The sequence below is a fragment of the Lissotriton vulgaris genome, chromosome 12, assembly GCF_964263255.1.
Source record: "Lissotriton vulgaris chromosome 12, aLisVul1.2, whole genome shotgun sequence".
In the NCBI taxonomy this organism is placed as follows: Eukaryota; Metazoa; Chordata; class Amphibia; order Caudata; family Salamandridae; genus Lissotriton; species Lissotriton vulgaris.
Genome location: NC_141700.1, coordinates 727,040,621 through 727,064,853, shown reverse-complemented (window position 1 = coordinate 727,064,853; position 24,233 = coordinate 727,040,621). Strand labels below are relative to the sequence as shown.

The 24,233-nt window shown below is 49.2% G+C and overlaps 1 protein-coding gene across 1 annotated transcript in view; it reads right to left on the bottom strand.

The window, feature by feature from the left end:
* The window catches only part of STAG3 (STAG3 cohesin complex component), a 1,294,449-nt gene that overhangs the window by 1,153,608 nt on the left and 116,608 nt on the right, over positions 1-24,233 (bottom strand). Inside the window, exon 4 of the mRNA XM_086945989.1 lies at positions 18,491-18,577. Within this exon, the coding sequence (XP_086802115.1) occupies positions 18,491-18,577 (87 nt within the window). The remainder of the gene's footprint in view (positions 1-18,490; positions 18,578-24,233) is intronic.

The following is a 24,233-nucleotide window of genomic DNA, read 5'->3' as shown; positions in this document are numbered from 1 at the left end:
GAGGTGATGGCGGCGGTAAACAATCGTTATCAACCAAGACAGCAATTCGATCAGCTGCTCGGCGTGCTAAGGGTGGGTGCCTGGGTCAATACTATGTGCAGAATGAGTTTAAAATCACAAGATACAATTTTTTAAAAAGCGAGTATTTCCCTGTCCACACTCCCGGCTTTCCGCCTCAGGAGAGTCTCTGTCTGCCCTTCTGAACGAGAACTGAACCATCTCCTTGTTCCCAGTTTCCTGAGTGACTGAACGGGTCAGTTGCCTGTATCTCTCTAAGTCAGAACAGGTGGTCAACCAGCTCCAGAAGCCTTCCTACAATTACCCAGGTGACCTGCTGCAACTGGACCTACTTAGTACCTGCTGGCCTCTGTTAACGGTCGTCCCTGATCCCCCAGAGGTGCCTCCCCAGATCATGTACCCTTGATTAGCATCGGAGTCCACTTCTCTTTAAAGAAAAAAAGAAATCCTCAAGTTTTGGGCATTTTGAGGCTGCAAACGGCCAGTTTGTGCAGAAATCCTATTGCCCAAAATGACCACCAACAAAAGACTATAGTGAACCTGCCTCTTCGTGCTACTGCGACAACGGGCAAAGTAAGAGCTCCACTTCACGGCAAGGCAACAGCCCCAGCGACCGCCAATGCACAGCACCAGCAATTACCGCCTGTAATGCCAGACAGTATCGTGGTGCTACAGCGCCAACTGAGCTGGCCATCCACAACACTCTTCCTGATCCTTGCGGCCTCTCTACTTCACAGCGAAGTGGACTCGTTGAGAACATTAACCTTTTTCAGCAGTCCCTGTATCCGGCCCGCACCCCATTGTGGTCACCCTAATCTTTTGACTTTGCCCCAAGTCTAGCATGGCCAGAAGCCCGCTAGTGGGGCTTTGTGCTTTTAGGCGCTATACTTACCTACAATTTTCAAATGCAATATCTCCAGATTTGTATTGTTCTAGTCTCATTTTATCTATTGAAATGGACTCTTTCTACATTGGTTTGGAATTGGAACTTATCTTGAGTTGAGTTTTCACTTTACGGCAGGCTTGCGTGCTGCATAAATACTTCACACGTTGTCTCCAAGTTCACCTGACAGGTAAATTTAGTAGCTTTTGATGTTCACTCTGATAAAGATTGTGGTTATTGGTTAAGTGGGGCTTCCACCGCCTCCAACAAAAACGAATATGCTACTTACCAGTATGCATCTGTTATTGGCATGTAGGGCTGCTGACATTCATATCTGTGCATAGATCGCCACCTAGTGTTGGGTCTGGATGATCGCACATTGTTGTCCTGGAAGAGTCTTCAAAGAATCATGAGATAGGTGGCTTCTCCCCTAGACTACAGTGCGCATGGGCATCGACTCCATCCCCAGATTGTTTTTAGCCATTGCGGCAAAGATGGAGTGTAACACCGCGAGTGATGAAGATGCTAAGAGTAATTAGGAGTGCTGCAGCCGCTACAGGCGCCGGGGAGTAGGGCGGGCGATATGAATGTCAGCAGCCCTACATGCCAAGAACAGATGCATACTGGTAAGCAGCATATTCGGTTCGAGGCATGTGGGCTGCTGAATTCATATCTGTGCATAGAATACATAGCAGTCCCTCCATTAGCGGCGGCAGACTGTGCCAGCTGCAGCAGTTTGAAAAAGTGTTTTTAGAACGGCCTGCCCTACAGCTGCCTGCTATTTGGAGTGCACATCTACACAGTAGTGTTTCTTAAATGTGTGTGTGGTATACCATGTGGCTGCTCTACAAATGTCTTCTAAAGGAATATTTCCAAGGAAAGCCATGGAGCCCCCAACTTGCGGGTGGAGTGGGCCCGTGGGGGGATCGTTAAGGTGCGCTTGGCTTTTTCATAGCAAATTTGAATGCACTTAACGATCCACCTGGCTATACCTGCTTTGGAAATGGGGTTGCCTTTGTGTTGTGGCGTAAAGGCAACAAACAGTTGTTTTGTTTTTCAAAAATCTTTGGTCCTATCAATGTAGTACATTAAGGCTCTCTTGACGTGTAGTGTGTGGAGCATCCACTGACTCTGGATTTTGGAAGAACACAGGCAGTTCAATAGTCTGATTGATATGGAACTGCGAAACTACCTTAGGAAGAAATTTTGGGTTAGTGCGAAACACCACCCTGTTGGGAGTGAATTTGTATGAATGGCTCTTGGATAGTTAGTGCCTGGAGTTCACCAACGCGTCGCAGTGAAGTAATCGATATCAGGAAAGCCACTTTCCGCGTCAATAACTGAATCTCGCAGGAATGTAGAGGCTCAAAAGGTGGACCCATCAGTCTGGTGAGGACCACATCTAGGTTCCATTCAGGAGCTGGCGGGGTCTGGGGAGGAATGACTCGTTGGAGTCCTTCCAAAAAAAGCTTTAATGGTCGGCACTCTGAAAATTGAGAGATGCTGCCTGTTTTGTAGATACGCTGCTATTGCGGACAAATGTATGCGAATGGAAGCATATGCCAGATTGCATTTGTATAGATGTAACAGATAACAAATGATGTTGTGAGTAGAAGCATCTAGCGGGTTGATATTGTGGTCTGCACAGTAAATGACAAACCGCTTCCATTTCGCCGCATAGCATGCTCTGGTGGTGGGCTTCCTTGCCTCCCTTATGATATCCATACAGTCTGTAGGCAAATTGAGGTACCCAAATTCTAAGACCTCAGGAGCCAGATCGCCAGGTTGAGCTGTTGCGGATCTGGGTGCTGAATGTCGCCATGGCTCTGCGTCAAAAACCTGGGAGTGAGGTGCAGCCTTTGATGCGGTACCACGGAGAGTTCTAGAAACGTGGTGTACCATGGTTGGCGTGCCCACGTCGGAGCAACCAGGATGAGTGTCAGAGTGTTGCTTCAGCTTGCGTGCCACCAGCGGTATTAGAGGTGCTGGAGGAAAAGCGTACGCAAATATGCCTGACCAGTTCATCCATATTGCATTGCGCTGAGACTGTGGGTGTGGGAACCTGGCGGCAAAGCTTCGGCATTTGGAGTTTTCCTTTGTGGCGAACAGGTCTATCGCTGGATGACCCCACCGCTGGAAGTACGGGTGGAGTACTGATGGATGTATCTCCCACTCGTGCATTTGGTGGCTGTACCTGCTGAGCAGGTCCGCCATCTGATTGTCCTTGCCTGGGAGGTGTTCCACCATGAGGAAGATGTTCCTCTGGATGGCCCACTTCCACATGCTCTGAGCCAGATGAGACAACTGTGGAGAGTGTGTTCCTCCCGGTTTCTGAATGTAGTACATGGCTGTCATGTTGTCCGTCCGGATCTACACGACCTTGTTGCACAGATGTACCTTGAATGCCTTCAACGCCATGAAGATAGCCATCAGCTCTAGAAAGTTGATGTGCATCTTCTTTTGCTGCGTTGTCCATAGTCCCTGCACAGTGTAGTTGAGTACATGAGCTCCCCAACCCTGGAGAGATGCGTCCGTCAGAATGATCTGTGGCACAGGCTCCTGGAACGGTCGTCCCTTGCAAAGGTTTTTTGGATTCCACCAATGCAGAGACTTGTATGCACGACTGGTTACCAACACTAGGTCTTTCAACTGTCTGTGAGCTTGATTCCACTGACGTGCGAAGCACTCCTGAAGCGGACGCATATGTAGTCTCGCGTGCGGGACTATGAAGATGCAGGAGGCCATCATGCCTATCAACTGCATGAACACTCGTGCCTGAAGCGAGTGTTGGGGTCTGAATTTCTGTATCAGCGATTGAATGCTGTTGATCTTCACTGAATTTGGCTGTGCTTTGGCTGCCAGTGTCTATTGTCGCGCCCAGATACTGCAGTATGTGGGCGGGTTGAAGGTGGGACGGGTAATTCAGTGAGAATCCCAGACAGTGAAGAAGGTGAATGGTGTGGGACATTGTGGGTGGCACACCGCTGGGCCGACTTTGCCTGGATAAGCCAGTCGTCCAGATAAGGGTAGACGTGAATGTTCCGTCTCCGTAGGTGTGCAGCCACTGTCGCCAGGCACTTTGTAAACACCCTGGGTGCAGTCGTTACTCCGAAAGGGAGGACCTTGAATTGGTAATGCTGATTTTGAATGGTGAATCTGAGGTATTTTCTATGTGATGGGTGTAGCGGAATATGAAAGTATGCATTGTTCAGATCTAATGTTGCGAGGAAATCTCCCTGACTGAGCAACGGTAGAACCTGCTGCAATGTTAGCATGTGAAAGTGTTCTGATAGAATGTACTGATTGAGGGATCTGAGGTCCAGAATGGGTCTGAGGGACCCGTCCTTTTTTGGGATCAAGAAGTACAGTGAGTACACTCCTGTGCCTCTTTCTTCCACAGGCACAAGCTTGATTGCACCTTTTTGCAGCATGACGAGTATCTCCTGCTGCAATAAGTGCAAATGCTCTGTGGACATAGGACGGTGTCTTGGGGGTATGTTGGGTGGAGTGGGTGTTAACTCCAGACAATAACCGTACTGGATAAGCTTTGTGACCCACCTGTCTGTGGTGATGGACTTCCAGACCGGCAGGAACTGTTGGAGTCTCCCCCCGACCGGTGTTGTATGGTCGGGGGCAGAGACAAGGCGTCACTGTTTGTTAGTGGCGGAGGATCTGGAGCTGTTTCCACGACCTCTGCCCTTGGCGCTGTTTCCACGATAGCCACCTCTACTTTGTTTGGTGTATGTGGTTTGCGCGCCACCTTTATTGTACTGTGTTTGCTGGGACAGCTGGCCTCTGGAAACACCTCTATTGCTTGAGCGACGAAAAGAACCACCCCTGAACTGCTGCGACTGGAGAGCCTACATAGACTTTGCAGTCTGTGTCCTTCTTGATTTTCTCCAAGGTGGTGTCCACCTCTGGGCCAAATAAATGATCAGGGTTTACTGGCTGATTTAGAATGGTGGTCTGTATCTCTGGCTTGAACCCGGAGATTCTGAGCCAGGCATGTCGCCTCAACATGACACTTGTGTTAACGGCTCTGGCCGCGGTGTCTGCTGCGTCTAGTGCACATTTGATAGAAGCATTTGATATGAGCTTCCCTTCCTGTATGAGCATCTCTGCTGCCTCCTTATATTTATCTGGCAGGTGGTGTAACAGGGTCTCCAGTGTGTCGTAATGGGTCCTGTCATACCTGACTAAGACTGCCTGAGTGTTTGAAATGCGCCAGATATTGGCCGCTTGAGCTGCCACCCTTTTCCCCGATGCCTCTAGCACCTTAGATTCTTTATCAGGGGGAGGAGCATCACCCGTTGTTTGAGAGTTAGCCCTCTTCCGGGCATTAGAAACAACCAGAGAGTCCAACGGCAACTGCCCCTTAATGTAGGTAGGGTCCCCAGGTGCCGGTTTGTACTTTTTTTCAATTCTGGGGTTAATCACCCTGGCCCTTGTAGGCTCCTTAAATATCTCACCAGCATGTTTCAAGACACCCTTCAGCATAGGCAGAGTCTTGACAGTCCTCTATGAGGTGGAAAAGGTGTCAAACAAAAAATCCACTTCAATAGGGTCAGCATGGAGCTGGACATCATGATTTTTGGCTGCCCTTTCAATAAGTGCATTAAACGCCGCTGAATCCTCAGTAGGCGATGTCTTTACAGCATACACATGAGTGTCTGGGGCAGTGTGTGGATCCCCTGGGTCAGCAGCATCTGCCCAGGGTTCATTTAGATCTTCTGGATCAGTGTCCACAGGATAGTTGTACTCCTCATGTCACCTTCTCCTGTTTCCACATCCGAATAAGTGGGCGAGACATCTTGGCCACGTGGAGATATAGGTTCTACAAGAACTGGTGTTGTAGTAGAATCCTTCTTCTTTTTCAATGGGATTCTATACGACTCCATAGGCTGTTCCGGGGCGATCTTTCGTTTATAAATAGAAAGTCTGCCTGTGTCGGCATCGATGAATTGTTCCTGTTGCTCTTCAAGCGAGGGTTGTCGATGCTTTGTGGCCGGTACCACAGTTGTGGGCTTCGGCTCCGTTGACACCTTCTTGGGCGCTTAGACGGCCATCTTAGGGACGAAGGCCTTCGGTACCACTTTCAGCGGCAGCGTGAAGTGGATGGGCACCGACACCTTTAGAGGTTTACCGGCAGGCCTTGGAGGTGGAGTATCCTTTGGTCCTACAGCGAAGCCTTTTCCTTAATGCGCTTCAGCGATTCGGACACCTGCTTTGAGAAGGAGGCGGACGGCTGCGTCGACTCGACGGAATCCTTTGAGCCACCGCCAGGCGTGGACTCGAGGGCTGTACCACTTTTAGCCTTGTCCTGTCGACGTGTAGGCTCGAGAACCTTCTGAGCTGCGAGTCCTTTGTCGGTGTGAGACGGTCTTCGGCGCAGATTTTTTCGGGTCGACGTCCATGACCGGTGCTTTCGGTGTGCCAGTCTTTGACTCGACGCCCTTTAACGGCCTCTTCGGGTCGATAACACCTTTATGCTTCGTCGGTGCCGATAGCTCAGAGGACTTCGAGCCGACCAAAGCAATACGCACTTTCGGTTTCGATTTCGCCTCTAGTGCTTTGGGTTGCGTAGACACTGAAGCTTTCTTTTTCGGTTTCGATTTGGCAACTTGCGGCTCTTTAGAAGTGTCCGAAGCCGGGCCCGAAGTCGGGGCTGTAGAACCCAGTGGAAGATCTTGGGTAAGGCCATGTGGCGATCCCTCGACCTGAGCCTTATGAAGTGTCTTGGCCCCAGTATCAGTTTGTAGGCCTAGCTCCTCGCTTGAGCTATCTTCCATGGCCCCAAAGGCCCCATCGTCATCTCCTACCTCGTCGACGACGTCTTCAGCATCGAGCATCTCAACATCCGCGTCGTAGCTGGAGTCGATCTCCGATGCGGGATCAGAGAGGTTCTCTCGAACCTCCCGCTCTGCTCCCTCATCATCCTCGGCATCGAAGATGTTCACCAGGTCAGGGTCCGTCTGCTGGGCTTCCTTGCGCGTCGAAGTCGAATCGTCTTCTTAGATTGGAAACGGGAACAAGCCATACAGCTGGCTTCATCGTGATCCGGCGAAAGGCACTTGTTGCACACCGGGTGGACGTCGATGTGAGGATATTTCGAGTTGCACACAAGACATCTTTTGAACGGGCTCCGTTCCATGATGGTTCGTTGATAAGGCCTCTGGCGTCGACCGGGCCTTCAGTGGCGAAAAGCCTTGCGGCTCCTCTGGAAGTCCGGCTCGGGAACTGAGCTGGAACAGAACTGGGCACCGATCGCAAGACAATACCGACGATAAACTAAAGGCCTTTGTTTTATATCTATTCCGAACTTGAGTGAACCAATAAGCATCCGAACCCAATGGCGGAAAAATACAATCCGGGGATGAAGTCGATGCCCATGCGCACTGTAGTCCAGAGGAGGAGCCACCTATCTAGTGATACTTCGAAGACTCTTCAAGGACAACAATGTGCGATCATCCGGACCCAACACTAGGCGGCGATCTATGCACAGATATGAATTCAGCAGCCCACATGCCTCGAACCCCAATTTCTTACAATGTTCAGTCAGGTTGGGCTCAAAGAACAATCTGTTTCCTTGGGGACACCACTTGTGCCTTAGCTACCAGAGATGTTACTTTCTCATTAAGACTGGCCCCTGGAGCTGGCGATTTTAGAGACATATGAAATAGCAGGAGGCAGCCTCTCTGGGAATTGTTCCTCAAGGAATTAAGTAGATTTACTACAGCATACTCCGGCAGGTTTCTCACACAAGGCTTCCAAAGAAGTCAGTTTTCAGGGGGATTTAACCAGCTTCAATTCCAGGACCAGGCCAAGTTTGTCAACTTCTTCCACTCGGGGGGGAGGTAGGGGCAGAGCAAGAGGGACTTCCAGAGGTATATCTAACATCCCAGGAGGAGTACCAAGTAAGAATTATGCCTTCATCTCAGGTTAGTGTAGGAAAAATGATGGTGGAGATTTTGCCAGCCTGGCAACAGTTAATCCAAGGCAGGACAGCTTGCAACTTTGAGGTTTTTGCAGAAACAGGAGGCTCAGGTGTTAATGGCCGAAGGAGCCATATGAAGGTCTGCTTTCGACCCCACAGGAGGTCCAGAGCAATCCTTTGGGCCTGCAATAGTAGAAAGGTTTTCATCCAGTTATCAGCTGAGCTGGCCGATTTACCACCATTTCTAAATTGAGGCATACAACCTCTTGAGGGATTCTCTCAAAGAAAATGATTGAACAGGCAGACTGGACTTCAAAGATGCCTATGTGATGGTCCCCATGTTTCTGCTACATCAGGGTTTTCCTTGGTTTTGCTGGGAAGAGCAGATTTTAGAGACCAAGGTTCTGTTTTTCTGAATCTTATCAGCCCCTTGCTACTTTAAAGAAGTTTCTCAGTCTGATTCAAGGTCTATGATTGGAGATCTACGAAGAAAAGTTGAACTTGACTCCCAATTGGACCTTAAGCTTTTTGGTGTGGTCTCTCCTGGCAGGGCTTCATCTCCTGAGGTGCAGGAAATCATCCACAAAAAGCGAGATGAGGGTATCTCTCCTCGCAGACGCCTTATCACTATGTCAGCTAACCAGGTAGTATGGCCTCCAGTTCACTTCCATTCAGGAAATTTTCATGGGTGCCCTTCTATCAGGACTCGTAGCGGTTGGTGGTGAGTTACCTTTGGAATGGCTTTCAGTAGTCAGACATGATTTTCCTCTCAGAGAAAGCCTCGTCAGAGCTACAGTGGTGACAGACCACATGGAACTGTGAAACAGAAAGGTAGTGTATGGGTGTGGGACAGATTTGGTTATAGAATCGGATGCCAGAAGTTCCGGTACAGAAGCACCATACGGAGAAGTTATTACAGGAGGTAGATAGTTAGGAAGTGGGTTTGTCTCTGCATATCAACTGCCTCAAACCTTTGGAGGAGGCCCTTTGTGGTGAATACCTGTGTATTGTGTTTTATACTGCTCAGCATGGACATTGTCACAGCATTACTGGGAGGTAACAGAACACAGTCAAAGATTACTGCCACTCCTACCTAAACAGAGCAATATCAGAGGTGGTGGAACACCTTCCTGGTTGGACCAATGTGGTAAGAGACTGGAACTAAAGGTTCATGAAGGAGACCAGTGACTGGAAGTTGAAGCCTAGCCTATTCCACAAGCCAGGGTCAAATGGAATACGTTGGGGGTAGATCTCTTTGCCTTCCACATCAGCAGGTGGAGAAGTATTTAAGTTGGTAAACTGAACCTTGGGGTTTGGTGATCAGATGGTTTCCTCCAGGTCAGATAGTGGGCTTTTGGAAGAAATTGGGTTATTAGCTCAGGGAGGGTGTAAACCCTTCTTGAGCAACAGTCACAATCCTTGTCAGAGTGAACAAAGAAGTTACTAAATGATCCTGTGATTAACCCTCTGGTAGCTTGGCACAAAAGCAGTCAGTCTTAACTTGGGGGCACTGTGTTAAGTATTTATGCAGCACCCAAACATTAATAAAGTGAAAAAACACAACACAAGAAAAATTCCAAACCAATTTGAAGAAAGTAAAATGTATTAAGGAAATTACACGATTTGTTCAAAATGAAAAATAGTGCCTAAAAGATCAAAAGCAGCAACCACGAGTTTCTGACCACATGAGATAACGGCAAAGTCCAAAGTTAGGGCTGACCGTGATGGAGCACGGTTTTGATATACAAGCTGGATTGGGCACGCTCTCGGCTCAACTTCAGACGTAGAAGAAATTCTACACAAAGATCCAGGAGGAGGTAGAGTTAAGTGGAGCAAAGCAGTAGGACGTGGCGGAGGAGGATTTATCACTGGGAGGGCTGAACGAGGTCTTGGTAAAGCGGTCTAAAATGGAAAAAGCTCTAAACGCGAGAGGCCAGAGTTCCAGATCGAGAAGGTAGCAGTCCTCTGTAGGGAGCATGTTGTTGTAAAGCCGGTGAAGCTTTTTACGGACTTAGGCAACTCTTTGGAAGTCTAAAACCTCCAGCGAGAAGACGCTTTTGGCTGTAGCCAAATATGGTTCAACAAAAAAGTGGTTCTGTCGGGTAAGACCAATTACTTGAACAATGCTCATAAATGCAGACAAACGAAAACAGCTCTCTGAAACAAAACGTATGTTTTTGAGAAATAAATCCTCAGAAAAACAAGGTCATAAAGTCAACGTGTTATATTGTATAAATTAGAACATAGTTGCTTACATACATATCCGAAAAATTGCATTCATGGATATATGTCTGATGAGACCGTCATAAAAATATGCAAAATTTGTGACTTTTTGTGAAGTGGTGCTCAAGTAGGTGTGATAGCATATACAATGTGAGGCAATTAATACATATACATATATACACAATTGATTTCAATGGCCAGATGCCGAATATCAACCAAGGATTCCTATGTATGTTGTGGGGATCCTGGTAAATCTGAGCCTATAAAAGCAACGCTTCAAACAGTAAAAGTGAAAACACCACACAAAAAGGATCCAACAGCAGATTAGAATAGATCAATTTTTCCATGAATAAAACAAGACAAAAACGACAAAAATCTTATCAGTAGAACTGGAGATATGCAGGTTTAAGGATTTCAGTGAAAACAGCACCCAAAAGCAACAAGGACCAACTGTGGATATATGGTTGCTCTGGACCAGGACAAAGTCATAAGTTCAGGCCAACCGCGATGGTGGACAGGCAACCTACCCACCTACCCAGTTAGGCCAACTAGACCGAATAACTCAAATCCTGGATTGTGGAGATTTGCAAGGGACCACGTTGAAGATGTGCTACACGGACAAAGTGATGCGCCGGTTCCGAGAGGCTGCGATGGTCCTAAGTCATTGAAATTCCTGTTGATGAGGGCTTGCGATGCAAAGTCTGGCGTTAAAGATGTGTTGCACAGTCGGGTCGATGCATCCGTTCGTAGGAGCGGAAAGGCTGGAATGCGGAGCTCTGCATTGTCAATAAAGCTGCAGTCAACAAAGGATCCAAAGGCCTGCACGGAGAATGCACTGCAGGCTGCAATGTGGGTTTTAGCTACAGGGGAAGATCCACGAAGCGGTGCAGATGTGTCGGTTCTGCTCAGGGTTACGCAGCGCAGTAAAGAAGATGCATTGGTTCCGCTGGCTGTACAGAGACAGGCAGAACACCTTAGGCCCAACTCGAAGGTTCCAGGACTGGGGTGGCGCCACTTGTAAGGGACAATTCACAGATGGCAAAGTCCAGATACTGGGGTCGGGTTTGTTGGAGCCTTTTGTCCCAGAGGCTCAAGTCAGGCAGCCTGCAAGTGCAAGGCCCTAGGTGGACAGTATTCTTGTATCCTGTTTGTCAAGTATTTAGGCCCTGTCTTATAGAAGGCTCGGTGAACAATGGTAAAGGCTTTAAAATAATTATTTTGCCTCACCAGTTGCCAATGCAATTGGTTGTGGTAGTACGACACCGAGGCACATTTAGGCAGTTTGAACAAAAGGCGGAATGCCATATCCTGCACAATTAATCTGGGGCACACAAATAAAGAACTTTAGACTAATCTAATCTGGAAAGGATCAGAGCCCGAACTACTGTTTTTCCAGCTTTCCAGGGAAAAAAATCTAAAAACTCTTAGCATTTTGAGTATGCAGCAGGAGACACAACCAATATGATCTGGGGTTTAAAAGAGAGGTGGACATCAAAAAGCACCCCTAGGTTCTTCACCACCTTTTTGGGGAGTAGGGGGAGGCAATTAGCAACGCCTCGGCCAGACGCCCAACCAACCAGGAAGAGGATTAGGCCCAACGAGGAGGATCTCCATTCAGTCCAGATTACATTGCAGGCAGTTGGATCCAAGCCACCTCATTATTATTATTATTAAATTTTTTATAAAGCGCGTAGTCACCCGTAAGTATCCCAGCGCTAAGATCCACACATCTGAGGGTCACTGGGGCGAAAGGGGAAGTCAGATCAGGGGAAAAGGTGCGTTTTCAGCAGCTTCCTGAATCGGAGATAGTCTGGTTCCGTTCTAAGGTCACGGGGTAGTGAATTCCAAAGACGGGCAGTGTTAACAGAAAAGCGCCGTCCACCCGTACGCACCTTCTTAACTCTGGGGATGGTGATAAGGTATTCCTGATCGGATCGGAGGGATCTTGAGGCTTTGTAGGGCCTGATGAATTTTCTTAAGATAGGGGGGTCTTTGTCTTGTAGAAGTCTGTGAGACAGACAGAGAGCCTTGAACTTCACTCGCTCTCTCACTGGAAGCCAGTGGAGGAGTTTCAGGGCTGGGTGGCCGAAGCTCTGGCCGGAGTATTGGTAAGGATCCGAGCCGCTGCATTCTGGATCCTTTGTAATTTGTCAAGGGTTGCCTCGGGAGCGCCTAGGTAAATGGTGTTACTGTAATCCAGCCTTGATAAAATAAGGCCTTGGATTAACAGTTTCTGGGAGGCAGGAGGGAGTAGGGGCAGAATCTTCCTGGTCGATTTCAGGAGCCCAAAGCAAGTCCCCGCAATTTTTTTGGCTTGCGTCTTGAAAGACAGATCTTTTTCGAGCCAAATACCCAGGCTTTTAATCTCAGACTTAGGAGCAGGGGGTTCACCCAGGCAGGGGGGCCAGATGTTCTGCGAGAGGGAAAGCCCCTTCTGGCCAAGGAGGAGAATATCTGTCTTTGAGCCATTAAGTTTCAAAGACGAGCTATTCATCCATCCTTGTATTTGTGTCAGACAGTTGTATAAATCCGATGGTTCTTGGTTTGGGTGAGATAAGGACACCACTAATTGAGTATCATCAGCGTAGCTGATGATACTCACTCCGAATGGGATGACTACCTCCTCCAATGGGGACATGTAGACATTAAATAATGTCGGGCTCAGGGAAGAACCCTGAAGCACGCCACATTGGAGGGGGGTTTCGGGGGAACGTGTGTCATTCTCCCAGACCACAAAGGAGTGTTGGCCAAGGAAAGAGGTAAGCCAGTTCAGCGCAGTGCCCTCCACACCGATATTCCTAAGTCGATGGATCAGGAGCCGGTGGTTAACTGTGTCGAAGGCCGCACTGAGGTCCAGGAGGATCACTGCCACTGATCCTCCCGCGTCCAGAAGTGCTCTGGCCTCCTCCACCGCTGCAAGAAGGGCGATGTCAGTGCCCTGCCCTGGGCGGAATCCGGTCTGCGAGCATCCAAGCAGATTGTTGGTTTCCAGATACTGCGAAAGTTTTTTGTTCACAAGCTTTTCAGCAATTTTACTGGTTCCGGGGAGAAGGGAGATTGGCCTGTAGTTGGCCAAATCCGAGGAGTCCAGGGAGGGTTTTTTCAGTAGCGCCTTGACGACAGCCGCCTTCCAGCTAGAGGGAACAATTCCCTGAAGCAGTGAGGCATTAATAAGATGGGTAAGGGGAGGGACGATGGTAGGGGCTACTTTTTTAAGGATGCGTAGCGGAACAGGGTCCCTGGGAGATCCACTTTTGATGGTGTCTAGCGTGATTGCGACCTCTTCGGCAGTTACTGATCCCCAGGAAGTTAAACGTGGAGAGGTGGGAGTCTTATTAATACCTTCTTCCTCGCTAGAATTAGTAAGTGGAATGGAGGCAAGGATTTTCTGAATCTTCTCCTCGAAGAAGTTGGCCAGTTTAAGGCATTTTTCTTCATCTGCTATGGGGTCTGGCGGGGTTCTTGGTCCGGAATCTGGGGCTTTAAGTAGTTCTTTTAAAATGATAAAAGTTTCCTTGCTGGAGCAGGAGGAGTTTTCTATCCTTTCCTGGAAAAATATGCTTTTAGTATTGCGAAGAGCGATCTTGTAATTTTTTAAGGAGGTATGGTAGGCATCCTTCTTAGCAATCGACTTATCCTTCCTCCAGGAGCGCTCCGTTCTTTTACTTTCCTTCCGTAAAAGATTGAGCTCCGGAGTGTACCAAGGGGCGGGGCTCACTCTTTTGATTCGCCTGAAGGTGGTAGTTTTGGGGAGAAGTTTGTCCAATGATGAGGTAAGCCAGGAGTTGAACTGTTTATCAGCGTTGGCTGGGTCTGAGATAGGGATGGGGAGAGAATCCCTGAGAATGGTGGTCCATTCGTCTGGCACAAGTTTGTGCCAGCGCCGGTCGGTGACCCGGGTTTTAGTCTGTTGGGTAGGTGAAATGAGGCAATATCAAAAGATGGGAATTAAAAAGTGGTCTGTCCAGGGAAGGGGCAGGGGGGAGCTAGTGGTAATGTCCGTGATGTTGGTAAGAACAGGGTCCAGGAGGTGCCCCTTGTCGTGGGTAGGTCCTGCATTAACTAACCGAATATCAAAAGACGCAAGGTCAAGAAGGAGTTCAGACGCAGTTAGATCTGTGGGGTCTGATAGGTGAAGATTGAGGTCACCCACGAGAAGGAAGTTGGGAGAGGAGGTTCCCATCTGAGAAACTGTGTCAACAAGAGCACTGGGGTATTTCCCTGGAGTTCCCGGCGGGCGGCAAATCAGCAGCCCCGAGAGGGAGTGTGCAGGGGATATTTGAAGAGCGAAGTGGCAGCTCTCACAGTCTTCAATGTTGGCATTGCTAGTTCTACAAGCGAGGTGTTCTCTGTGGATTATCGCAAGGCCACCCCCTCTGCCAAGAGGTCTGTGTAGGGTTTGAATTAGGTAGCCTGGGGGTAGGGCGTTGACAATATCAGCATCTGACCAAGCAGTAAGCCAAGTTTCTGTAAGAAACAAAACGTCCAAACCATGGTCCTGAATCAACAGGTTAGTTTCATGAGCATGCTTAGGGAGGGACCGGCAATTGAGAAGGCCCATCTGTAGTCCAGAATTACCTGCGGTAATGGTATCTGGGTTACAAAGTTCACAATTAGTGTAGGGTTTACCTTCTACGTGGATGTAGCTACACTCCGGATTTTTTTCCGGGTGGAGAGCAAGGAGCGTGTCACTCGTAAAGACCAGTCGGTCTTCTGATGAAACGGGCAGAGTAACTGGGCCTGGGTCCGGCTGGGCCCAGACGGGCCCAGACGAGCTTGCCTTAGGCGCGCCCGCAGCGCCCGTCCGCTGCGCGTACGTGGAATGCACATCTTTTATAGGTGGTGGGGGCGTGGCCTCGAACAGTGGGCGTGGCCACAAGACCGGCTCACTCGCTGAAGGCGGCAATGAGAAATTGCAATCCCGCAGCAGCGTTTATATCGGCTGCGCGGGTGAAGAAAGGTGAGGAAAGTGCCCCAAACAGAGTGCAGGCAAGGGAGGGTGGTGGGTTTTAAAATTAAGCTCAAACACACAATTTTTTTAAAAACGCAAAGTTGGCAAAGTTCATCACAGCCTCAATGCAGGCTGAGACATTTTCCTTGACTTCGGGTGAATTGCCCAAGTAGGTTAGCAAAAGTGGAGTGGCATCCACATATGAAACAATTTTAATACCAGAGTATTCAATCAAGAAAGCAAGCGGGGACATTCCAGTGTTAAAGAGCATGGGCTCAGCGCAAAGTACTGTACTACATCGCACTTTAGTGTCTTCACCTCGGAGTAATAAGGCTCCATCTGCTTATTCTCTATGTTCCAAGAAGCAACAGAGCCCTTCTAAGGGGATGCCCTCTACTCCAAATGAAGCAAGGCACTGAAGTAAGATAATGTGTGAGACCGTATCAAACGTCGTCGAGAAATCTAACAGAATCAATGTAGCGCTATGCCCAGAGTCAGGATTTTGCTTGATGTAACCCGTTATTTTCATAAGGGCCATTTTTCTGCGGTGTTGTGCTCCGAAACCAGATTATGATGAGTGTAGAAGTTTAGAAAGTGTCCAAAAATGATGATACTTCTGTATTAACAATCTTATCAAGCAGCCTTGAGGTCCCTGATAGCAAGGAAATGTGTCTAAAATTAGAAAAGGTTTCAGGATCAGCGTTTGGGAATGACATTCGCCCTTTTCCAAGTGCTTGGTACCATTCTAGATTGCAGCAAAGCAGTGAAGGGCTTTAGATACACTGGACTTATACAGTCCGCTATCTGCCTCAAAATACGTGGTGTAAATTAACACTTACTTCAGCGCATCTTAAAATACTCTTCAGTGGGGGGAGGAATAAAATGTGACTGTTTGCCCTTTACTGAGGGCATTGCAGGACTATGCACTAGATCCTTGCACTCACTAGGGTTTGATCTCAAGAGAATAGACTGAATCCTCAATTTTTTCCTCGAAAAAAAAGCACCCAACCAGGAGCATAAGTTGAGTTGATATTCAAACAGACGTTACTTCAGGTTCTGTGAGGTACAATACCATTTTTCAAACAAATGGCAAGGCACTATTGTTTGCATCACTATTTTTGGGGGAATAGAAAGTGTAATGTGTTAAATTAAGATTTTTAAGGTAAATACTCGGGCTTGTTTAGATTTTATTGAATTTTTTTTTTTTTAGTAACGACGTCTTCTTTCCGAGGCAAATTTGTCAGAAAACCAAAGGACCGAGGGTGAGTGCCTCATATTCCTAGAGTTGGATTCTGGTGCGACCAAATTTGCACCAGCTCACAGCCATTTCTCAACTGCAACTTCATCAATAGACACATCGCCAGTTAGTGTGGGTTTGGAGGATATTGGGGTATCCTGCAGATTAGGTATATCTATCCTGTTCCAGGTGCAGCTCCTCAAGACCAACCAGTCTCTTCTTTCCCTCTGGGGTAGGCAAAGGAGAGAAGAAAGATATTAAAAATGGTCCAGTCAAATTACTTCCCTAGGGCTTACGGGCAGATTGGAGGGTTGTAGACAATCACATCAGTAGAATGTCCCACCCTAAAAGTGGATCCCGTGGGTATCATTCAAAGATTAAAGAGCGCCAATGTTCAAGGAAACGCAGGACCAGAGGATTTGTGGCATTGTTCACCTGAGTATCAAATTGCCTAAAATTGTAAAATTACTGTACTTAATCTTCTGCCTAAAGCCTGTGTAAGGATTAAGTCCCTTGCATAACCCAGGGGACGATACAATAGAACCCCCCGCCTCATTCCCACGTACAGGGGTGAGATGCAGTAACCCAGTGCTTCAGCACTGGGACAGGAACAGACTAATTTGCATACAGCCAGGTTCTGAAACTGGGATGGTGCAGTGAGCTAAAAAACGGTGTTGGATCTAGCCCTGATCTCTTGACTGGGTGAGAGCTTTCTGCTTAATTCAGAGACTCTGTCCCTCACCACCCCTTGTTGTAAATATTTTTGTCCACCCTAAGCGTGGAAGGGTATTCTCAGATGTGAGACCCTTGCTCATTGCACCATCAGGATTCAAGCAAACCGGGCCGAAGACGGCTGTAATGCCAGAAACCGGTCCCCGGGAGCTTGTTTCCTTCCCAGTGTAAGAATTGGCTTTTGTAGTTTGGTTTGCCCTGTTCCCATCATGCACTGGGACAGGAACAGACTAATTTGCATACAGCCAGGTTCTGAAACTGGGATGGTGCAGTGAGCTAAAAAACGGTGTTGGATCTAGCCCTGATCTCTTGACTGGGTGAGAGCTTTCTGCTTAATTCAGAGACTCTGTCCCTCACCACCCCTTGTTGTAAATATTTTTGTCCACCCTAAGCGTGGAAGGGTATTCTCAGATGTGAGACCCTTGCTCATTGCACCATCAGGATTCAAGCAAACCGGGCCGAAGACGGCTGTAATGCCAGAAACCGGTCCCCGGGAGCTTGTTTCCTTCCCAGTGTAAGAATTGGCTTTTGTAGTTTGGTTTGCCCTGTTCCCATCATGCACTGGGACAGGAACAGACTAATTTGCATACAGCCAGGTTCTGAAACTGGGATGGTGCAGTGAGCTAAAAAACGGTGTTGGATCTAGCCCTGATCTCTTGACTGGGTGAGAGCTTTCTGCTTAATTCAGAGACTCTGTCCCTCACCACCCCTTGTTGTAAATATTTTTGTCCACCCTAAGCGTGGAAGGGTATTCTCAGATGTGAGACCCTTGCTCATTGCACCATCAGGATTCAAGCAAACCGGGCCGAAGACGGCTGTAATGCCAGAAACCGGTCCCCGGGAGCTTGTTTCCTTCCCAGTGTAAGAATTGGCTTTTGTAGTTTGGTTTGCCCTGTTCCCATCATGCACTGGGACAGGAACAGACTAATTTGCATACAGCCAGGTTCTGAAACTGGGATGGTGCAGTGAGCTAAAAAACGGTGTTGGATCTAGCCCTGATCTCTTGACTGGGTGAGAGCTTTCTGCTTAATTCAGAGACTCTGTCCCTCACCACCCCTTGTTGTAAATATCAGCATCCTTTAGGTCATCGACCGGAAAGGACGAGCATTCAAGATTTTTCTTAAACACCATGGCTAGACCCCCACCATGTTTGCCAACTCAGTCTAGGGAGATACAAGCATAATTCTCAGGTAGCGCAAGCTGAAGATCAGGGCAGGAGCCCTCGCCCAACCAGGCTTCTGTCATAAAAAGTACATCCAATTGTGAATAAGATTATAGATATCCAAAGCATGTTTATTAAAAGAGTTTACATTGATTAGAGTCACATTTAGTCTGGCCTCGGCCAAGGGCATGTCCAACCTTTCTCTAATGCCTATATTTAGAGTATTTAGTGGGACTTTGCATTTGTGATAGTTAACTGGGGCAATTCAATAACATTGGGTTATATGTGCTCCCAAGGAGGGCAATCATGCCATATAGTTCAGCAAAAGTATAAGAACTCGTAAGACTTACTTCTGGGAGGCAACCAGCAGAGTGGCCGGCGCGTACTGCGGACGGACTTGCCTTGGCGTGCCAGTAGCGTGTCTGCTCCGTGGCCATCTTCAAATAAGAAGGGTTAGTCAGGATTGCTGAAAAACTAAAGAACTGCCTTAAAAAACGGCGTGTCTACCTGTCCCAGGTCAGAGCCTTATTAGCAGAGACGGGCTGTACACCCAAATGTATACCCAGTTGTACCCAGCTCCACCCTCCCATCCAGCCAGCCAGTGATGGGCTCCCATCCTGCCAGTGATAGCCCATTCAGGCACACCAAAGTTGTCTAGTGTGTGGCTGTCTAGTAGGAATAGTCTAGGAGTAATGCACAAAGCCCAACTGTTAACTACACCCAGTCATGTGACCGAGAGACAGGCTGCTTGCATCAAATGACTGAGGAAGGACAATGACAACTTTCTAAAAGTGGCATTTTAAGTATTTTCATTTAAAATCAGACTTCATCATAAGTAAGGTATTTCATTAAAATTCCAAGGGCACCAAAAAGACCAAATCACATATTATTTGGAAATTACAGCTTACTAAATGTAATAAGGTAACTCCAATGTTATCATATCGGAGAGGTAGGCCTCACAGGAGTGAAAAACGCATTTTAGAGTTTTTCACTACCAGGACTTGAGAGTACATATCTGATCTTTTTAATACATTTCACTCTACCCATTAGGCGGTCCAGAGACTACCATTAGGAATGACATATGTACTAAAAAGGAAAGTTTGTGCCTGGAAAAACATCTATTTTGCCAGGTCAAAATGGCAGTTTAAAACGGAACACAAATGCTGCAATAGCAGGCCTGAGGCACAAGTTACTTACCTTCGGTAACTATATATCTGTAAGAAACAGTAGGTAGTATTAGATTCCTTACCTTAGAATATCCCCAGGCGGCAGACTCGATCCAGAAAAGTTTGCGTAGTCGTCGGCGCCGGAATGACGTCTGAGTACTTAGACGCCGCCCTCGCGCGCTGACATCAGTTCTTATACACAGCAATTCCGCACCACAAACGGAGAGCCATGATAAAAACCAACACTGGTGCCATAAAATCTAGGGCCCTGAAAGGGGATGACCTTAACCCTAGATATCGGTTCACAGAACGGGGAGGAAGGGTGGGGCGGTAAGGAATCAAATACTAACTACTGTTTCTTACAGATATATCGTTACCTAAGGGAAGTAACTTGTGCATCTGAAAGAAACAGGTTAGTATTAGATTGCTTACCTTAGAATAGATACCCCAGCAATACCAACTCCGGTGGTGGGTCTGCGAACCAATGATCACACCAGAAAGTCCTGGAGAACGGAACGGCCGAAAAAGCCATCCCTCCGGACTTGGCTGTTCAGGCAGTAGTGTCTTGCGAACATGTGCAGCGAGGCCCACGTAGCTGCCTGACAGATGTCCTGCAAGGGGACTCCCCGAACCAGGGCAGTAGCAGCCGCCGGGGTCCGAGTGGAATGGGCACGTAGCCCCACAGGAGGCTCCTTTTTAGCCAAAGAGTAACAAGCTTTGATGCAAAAGACGACCCATCGAGAAATGGTCCGTTTGTGCACCGCCCGCCCCTTCCTAGCGCCTACGTAACCAACAAAGAGTTGGTCATCCACCCGGAACTGGCGTGTGTGATCGAGATAATAAGAGCGCACTTTTTGGGTCCAGATGGTGAAGCCTCTCTTCCTCTTTCGAGGAATGCAGAGGCGGAAAAAAGGTGGGCAAGGTGATGGACTGCCCGATGTGGAAGGCTGTGACTACCTTGGGCAGGAAAGAGGGTCGCGTCCGCAACACAACTTTGTCCGGATGGACAGAAAGTAAGGGAGGTTGATAAGAAAGAGCCTGGAGCTCACTCACTCTCCTGGCAGAGGTGATGGCAACCAAGAATGCAGTCTTGAGAGTAAGGAGATTAAGAGGACAGGTATAAAGTGGCTCGAAGGGAGCACACATCAGATAAGTCAGAACAAGGTTCAAGTCCCACTGAGGCATCAGAAAAGTGTCAGGAGGAAACATGAGTGATGCCCTTCAAAAACCTATTTACAACCGGGGACTTGAACAAAGAGGGCCGATCATGGAGTCTTAAGAAGGCGGAAATGTCAGTGAGGTAGCCCTTTAGAGTGCCCAGAGCAGAGCCCTGCTGTGCAAGAGAAAGAAGAAACCTCTAAAAGAGGACCCTGCCACAAATTTGTTCCACCTGCAGGCGTACACCGATTTTGTGGAGGGACGCCTGGCTGCCAGAATCACATTACAGACTTCAGGAGGCAAGTCAAATGGCCTCAACTGCCGCCGCTCAATCTCCACGCATGTAAGTGGAGACTGGACAGGTTCGGGTGGAGGACCGTCCCCTGCTGCTGCTACAGAAGGTCCTCCTGAAGAGGCAGACGAATCGGGGGGATCAACTGACATGCTGAGTAGCTCGGGATACCAGTATCTTCGTGCCCAGTCCGGAGCCACAAGGATGACTTGGGCCCCGGTCACGCCTGATCTTCTTCAGCACTCTGGGCAGAAGTGGTATAGGCGGCAAGGCGCACAACAGACCACAACTCCACTCGCGATGAAAAGCGTCTCCGAGCTAGTGCCGCCTTGGAAATTCCAACGCTCAGAACTGATGACATTGTGCGTTCACTTCTGTGGCGAATAGATCTAACCAAGGCTCTCCCCACTGCTGAAAGAGGCCTTGCACCACGTCCGAGTTCAGAAGCCATTCGTGACCCATCATGAACCTGCCAGTTGTTGAACCACCAGGGTCACGCCCTGATGTTCCAGCCAGAGTTGCAGAGCCTCCTGGCAAAGGGTCCACGACCCCACCCCGCCCTGTTTGTGTCAGTACCACATGGCGGTGGTGTTGTCCGTGAACACCTGCACTACACTCTCCCAGACAGAGGGGAGCAATGCCTTCAGTGCAAGCCAGGTCGCCCGTAGCTCCAGAAGGTTGATGTGGAGCCGAGACTCCGCCAGAGACCAGAGGTCTCTGATCTCCGCCTCTCCCATGTGGCCCACCTAGCCCTGGAGGGACACGTCCGTCACAACTACGTGCTCCGGTTGGGGTAGGGAGAGGGATGTACCGCAGACCCAATCACGGTCCGTGAGCTACCACTGCAACTGTCTTGCAGTGCCCTCCGAGATCATGACATCTCCGAGATCAAGACATGGTCTGACAAGTTGCCCTGATGCTGGGCCCACTGAAACTTCAGGTCCCACTGCAGAGCTTGCATCCGCTACCTGGCGTGATGCACCAGAAGGATGCAGGAGGCCATCAGCCCCAGAAGCCGCAGCGTCAACCTGACCGAGACTCGGGATAAAGGCAGAAAGATCGAAATCAGAGCCTGAATATCCAGAACCCGCGGTTCGGAAGGATAAACCCGAAACTGCGCAGAGTCTAGAACCGCTACGATGAAGAGGAGCTTCTGAGAGGGACACAGGTGCGACTTTGGCACATTGATGGAGAACCCCAGCAGGTCGGCCGTAGTCTGGAGGTGGCTGGTGACTGTCTGGGGCGAGCCCGCCTTCAACAACCAGTCGTCTAGGTAGGGAATGACTGAAAGCCCTAACCTGCGCAGATGAGCTGCGACCACCGCCATCACTTTCGTGAACACCCATGGGGCGCTGGTAAGGCCGAAGCGGAGCACGGTAAATTGAAAGTGCTTGTGGCCTACCGTGAACCGCAGGTAACGCCGGGGGGCCGGCAGGACTGGGGTGTGGAAATAGGCGTCCCGCAAGTCCAAAGCTCCCATCCAGTCTCTTGGGTCTAGGGCAGCTAAGAACTGAGCCAAAGGCAGCATCTTGAACTTCTCCTTCCGGGGGAAGCTGTTTACCTTCCGGAGGTCCAAGATAGGGCACAGGCCCCCTTTGCCCTTCTTGGGAACCAGAAAGTAGTGGGAGTAACAAACACAGCCTACTTCTGGCCCAGGAACGCGCTTCATGGCTTACTCTTGCAGAAGTTGCAAGTGAACGACCGACACGCAGCATTGCTGGAGGGGTCGCCTTGAAGGGGAGGGAGTAGCCCCTTCGGACGATTTGCAGCACCCACCTGTCCGATGTGATGGAGCGCCAGTGGAGGTGGTGATAGCGAACCCTGCCCCCCACTGTCGTCAAATGGGCCTGACAGCTCGGACTAGGAAGGCTTTGAGGCGGATGCTGCGGGGGTGGATGTGGACTGGCCGCGCTGTTGTCCCCTGTTACCGCCGTGACGGTAACCACGTCCGCCACTGCGCTGAATGTTAGTCTGCGACCCGTGGCTGGCAGGACGTGTGGGAGCACCCCTTCCGTGGCCACGAAAGGAGCGCTGGGTAGACGATTGCTGGTGCGGGGCTGACAGGCCTAAGGACTAGGCCGTAGCCCTGGAGTCCCTAAAGCGTTCCAGCGCATGATCTGCCTTGCCACCGAAGAGGTGGCTGCCATCGAACGGCATGTCCATAAGGGTGTTTTGGACATCGGCCGAAAAGTTGGCGGACCTCAGCCAGGCGTGGCGGCGAACCGCCACAGATGTTGAAATCGCTCTTCCTAGAGAGTCCGTGGTGTCCAGTCCACATCTGACAGAGTACTGCGATGCGTCTATTCCCTCTGCAAGGGCTTAAGCGAGTTTCGCCCGGGGCCCGGGGCACATTCCCCCAGTCAAAAGACCTGGGCCCAAATCCATCGTTTTTTTGCACTCCACACCACCCTGGGTTAGACAATGGCGATATGCAAATCAGCTCTGACCCTGTTGCCCCATGGGAACAGTCCAGTCCGAACTGAGTGTGTGACATTGATCCACATTCGGTCCATCACCTGTTGTGTTTGCATATTCCGCCCTATGTGCGCTGGGGATGCCCAGACGTGGGTCCCAGGCACTCCACACCACTGGAGTCAAGCTAGCCGTGCTGATTAGAGGTGTTACCTCGAAACCGGTCCGGTCCTCGGATGCTTGATTCCGTTCTGGGAAGGGCATGGCTTTTGTAGTTCGGACTGGACTGTTCCCATGGGGCACAGGGTCAGAGCTGATTTGCATATCGCCATTGTCTAACCCAGGGTGGTGTGGAGTGCAAAAAAACGATGGATTTGGGCCCAGATCTTTGGACTGGGGTGAGTGTGTGACATTGATCCACATTCGGTCCATCACCTGTTGTGTTTGCATATTCCGCCCTAAGTGCGCTGGGGATGCCCAGACGCGGGTCCCAGGCACTCCACACCACTGGAGTCAAGCTAGCCGGGCTGATGAGGTGTTACCTCGAAACCGGTCCGGTCCTCGGATGCTTGATTCCGTTCTGGGAAGGACATGGCTTTTGTAGTTCGGACTGGACTGTTCCCATGGGGCACAGGGTCAGAGCTGATTTACATATCGCCATTGTCTAACCCAGGGTGGTGTGGAGTGCAAAAAAACGATGGATTTGGGCCCAGATCTTTGGACTGGGGTGAATGTGTGACATTGATCCACATTCGGTCCATCACCTGTTATGTTTGCATATTCCGCCAGAGAACTAGGTCCGCAGGCGTAGAGGCTGGCAGACCCCGCGCTGAGACTGGATTTTGAGTAACCACAAGCTTTTTTTTAGAAAAGGAGAAGGAATCCAAGTCTCAGATCCACGCTTCAGAGAGGTCTTAGAATGGTGGAAAGAAACACTCTCTATGTCAGACACTGGGTTGTCTGAGGTCTTCAACTTCTGAAGCCACAGAAGGAGACAGGCCACTCTATCTTTTAAAGTCTTAGAAGAAAAGGTTCTGCAAATCTTGCAACTCCTCACCTCATGGT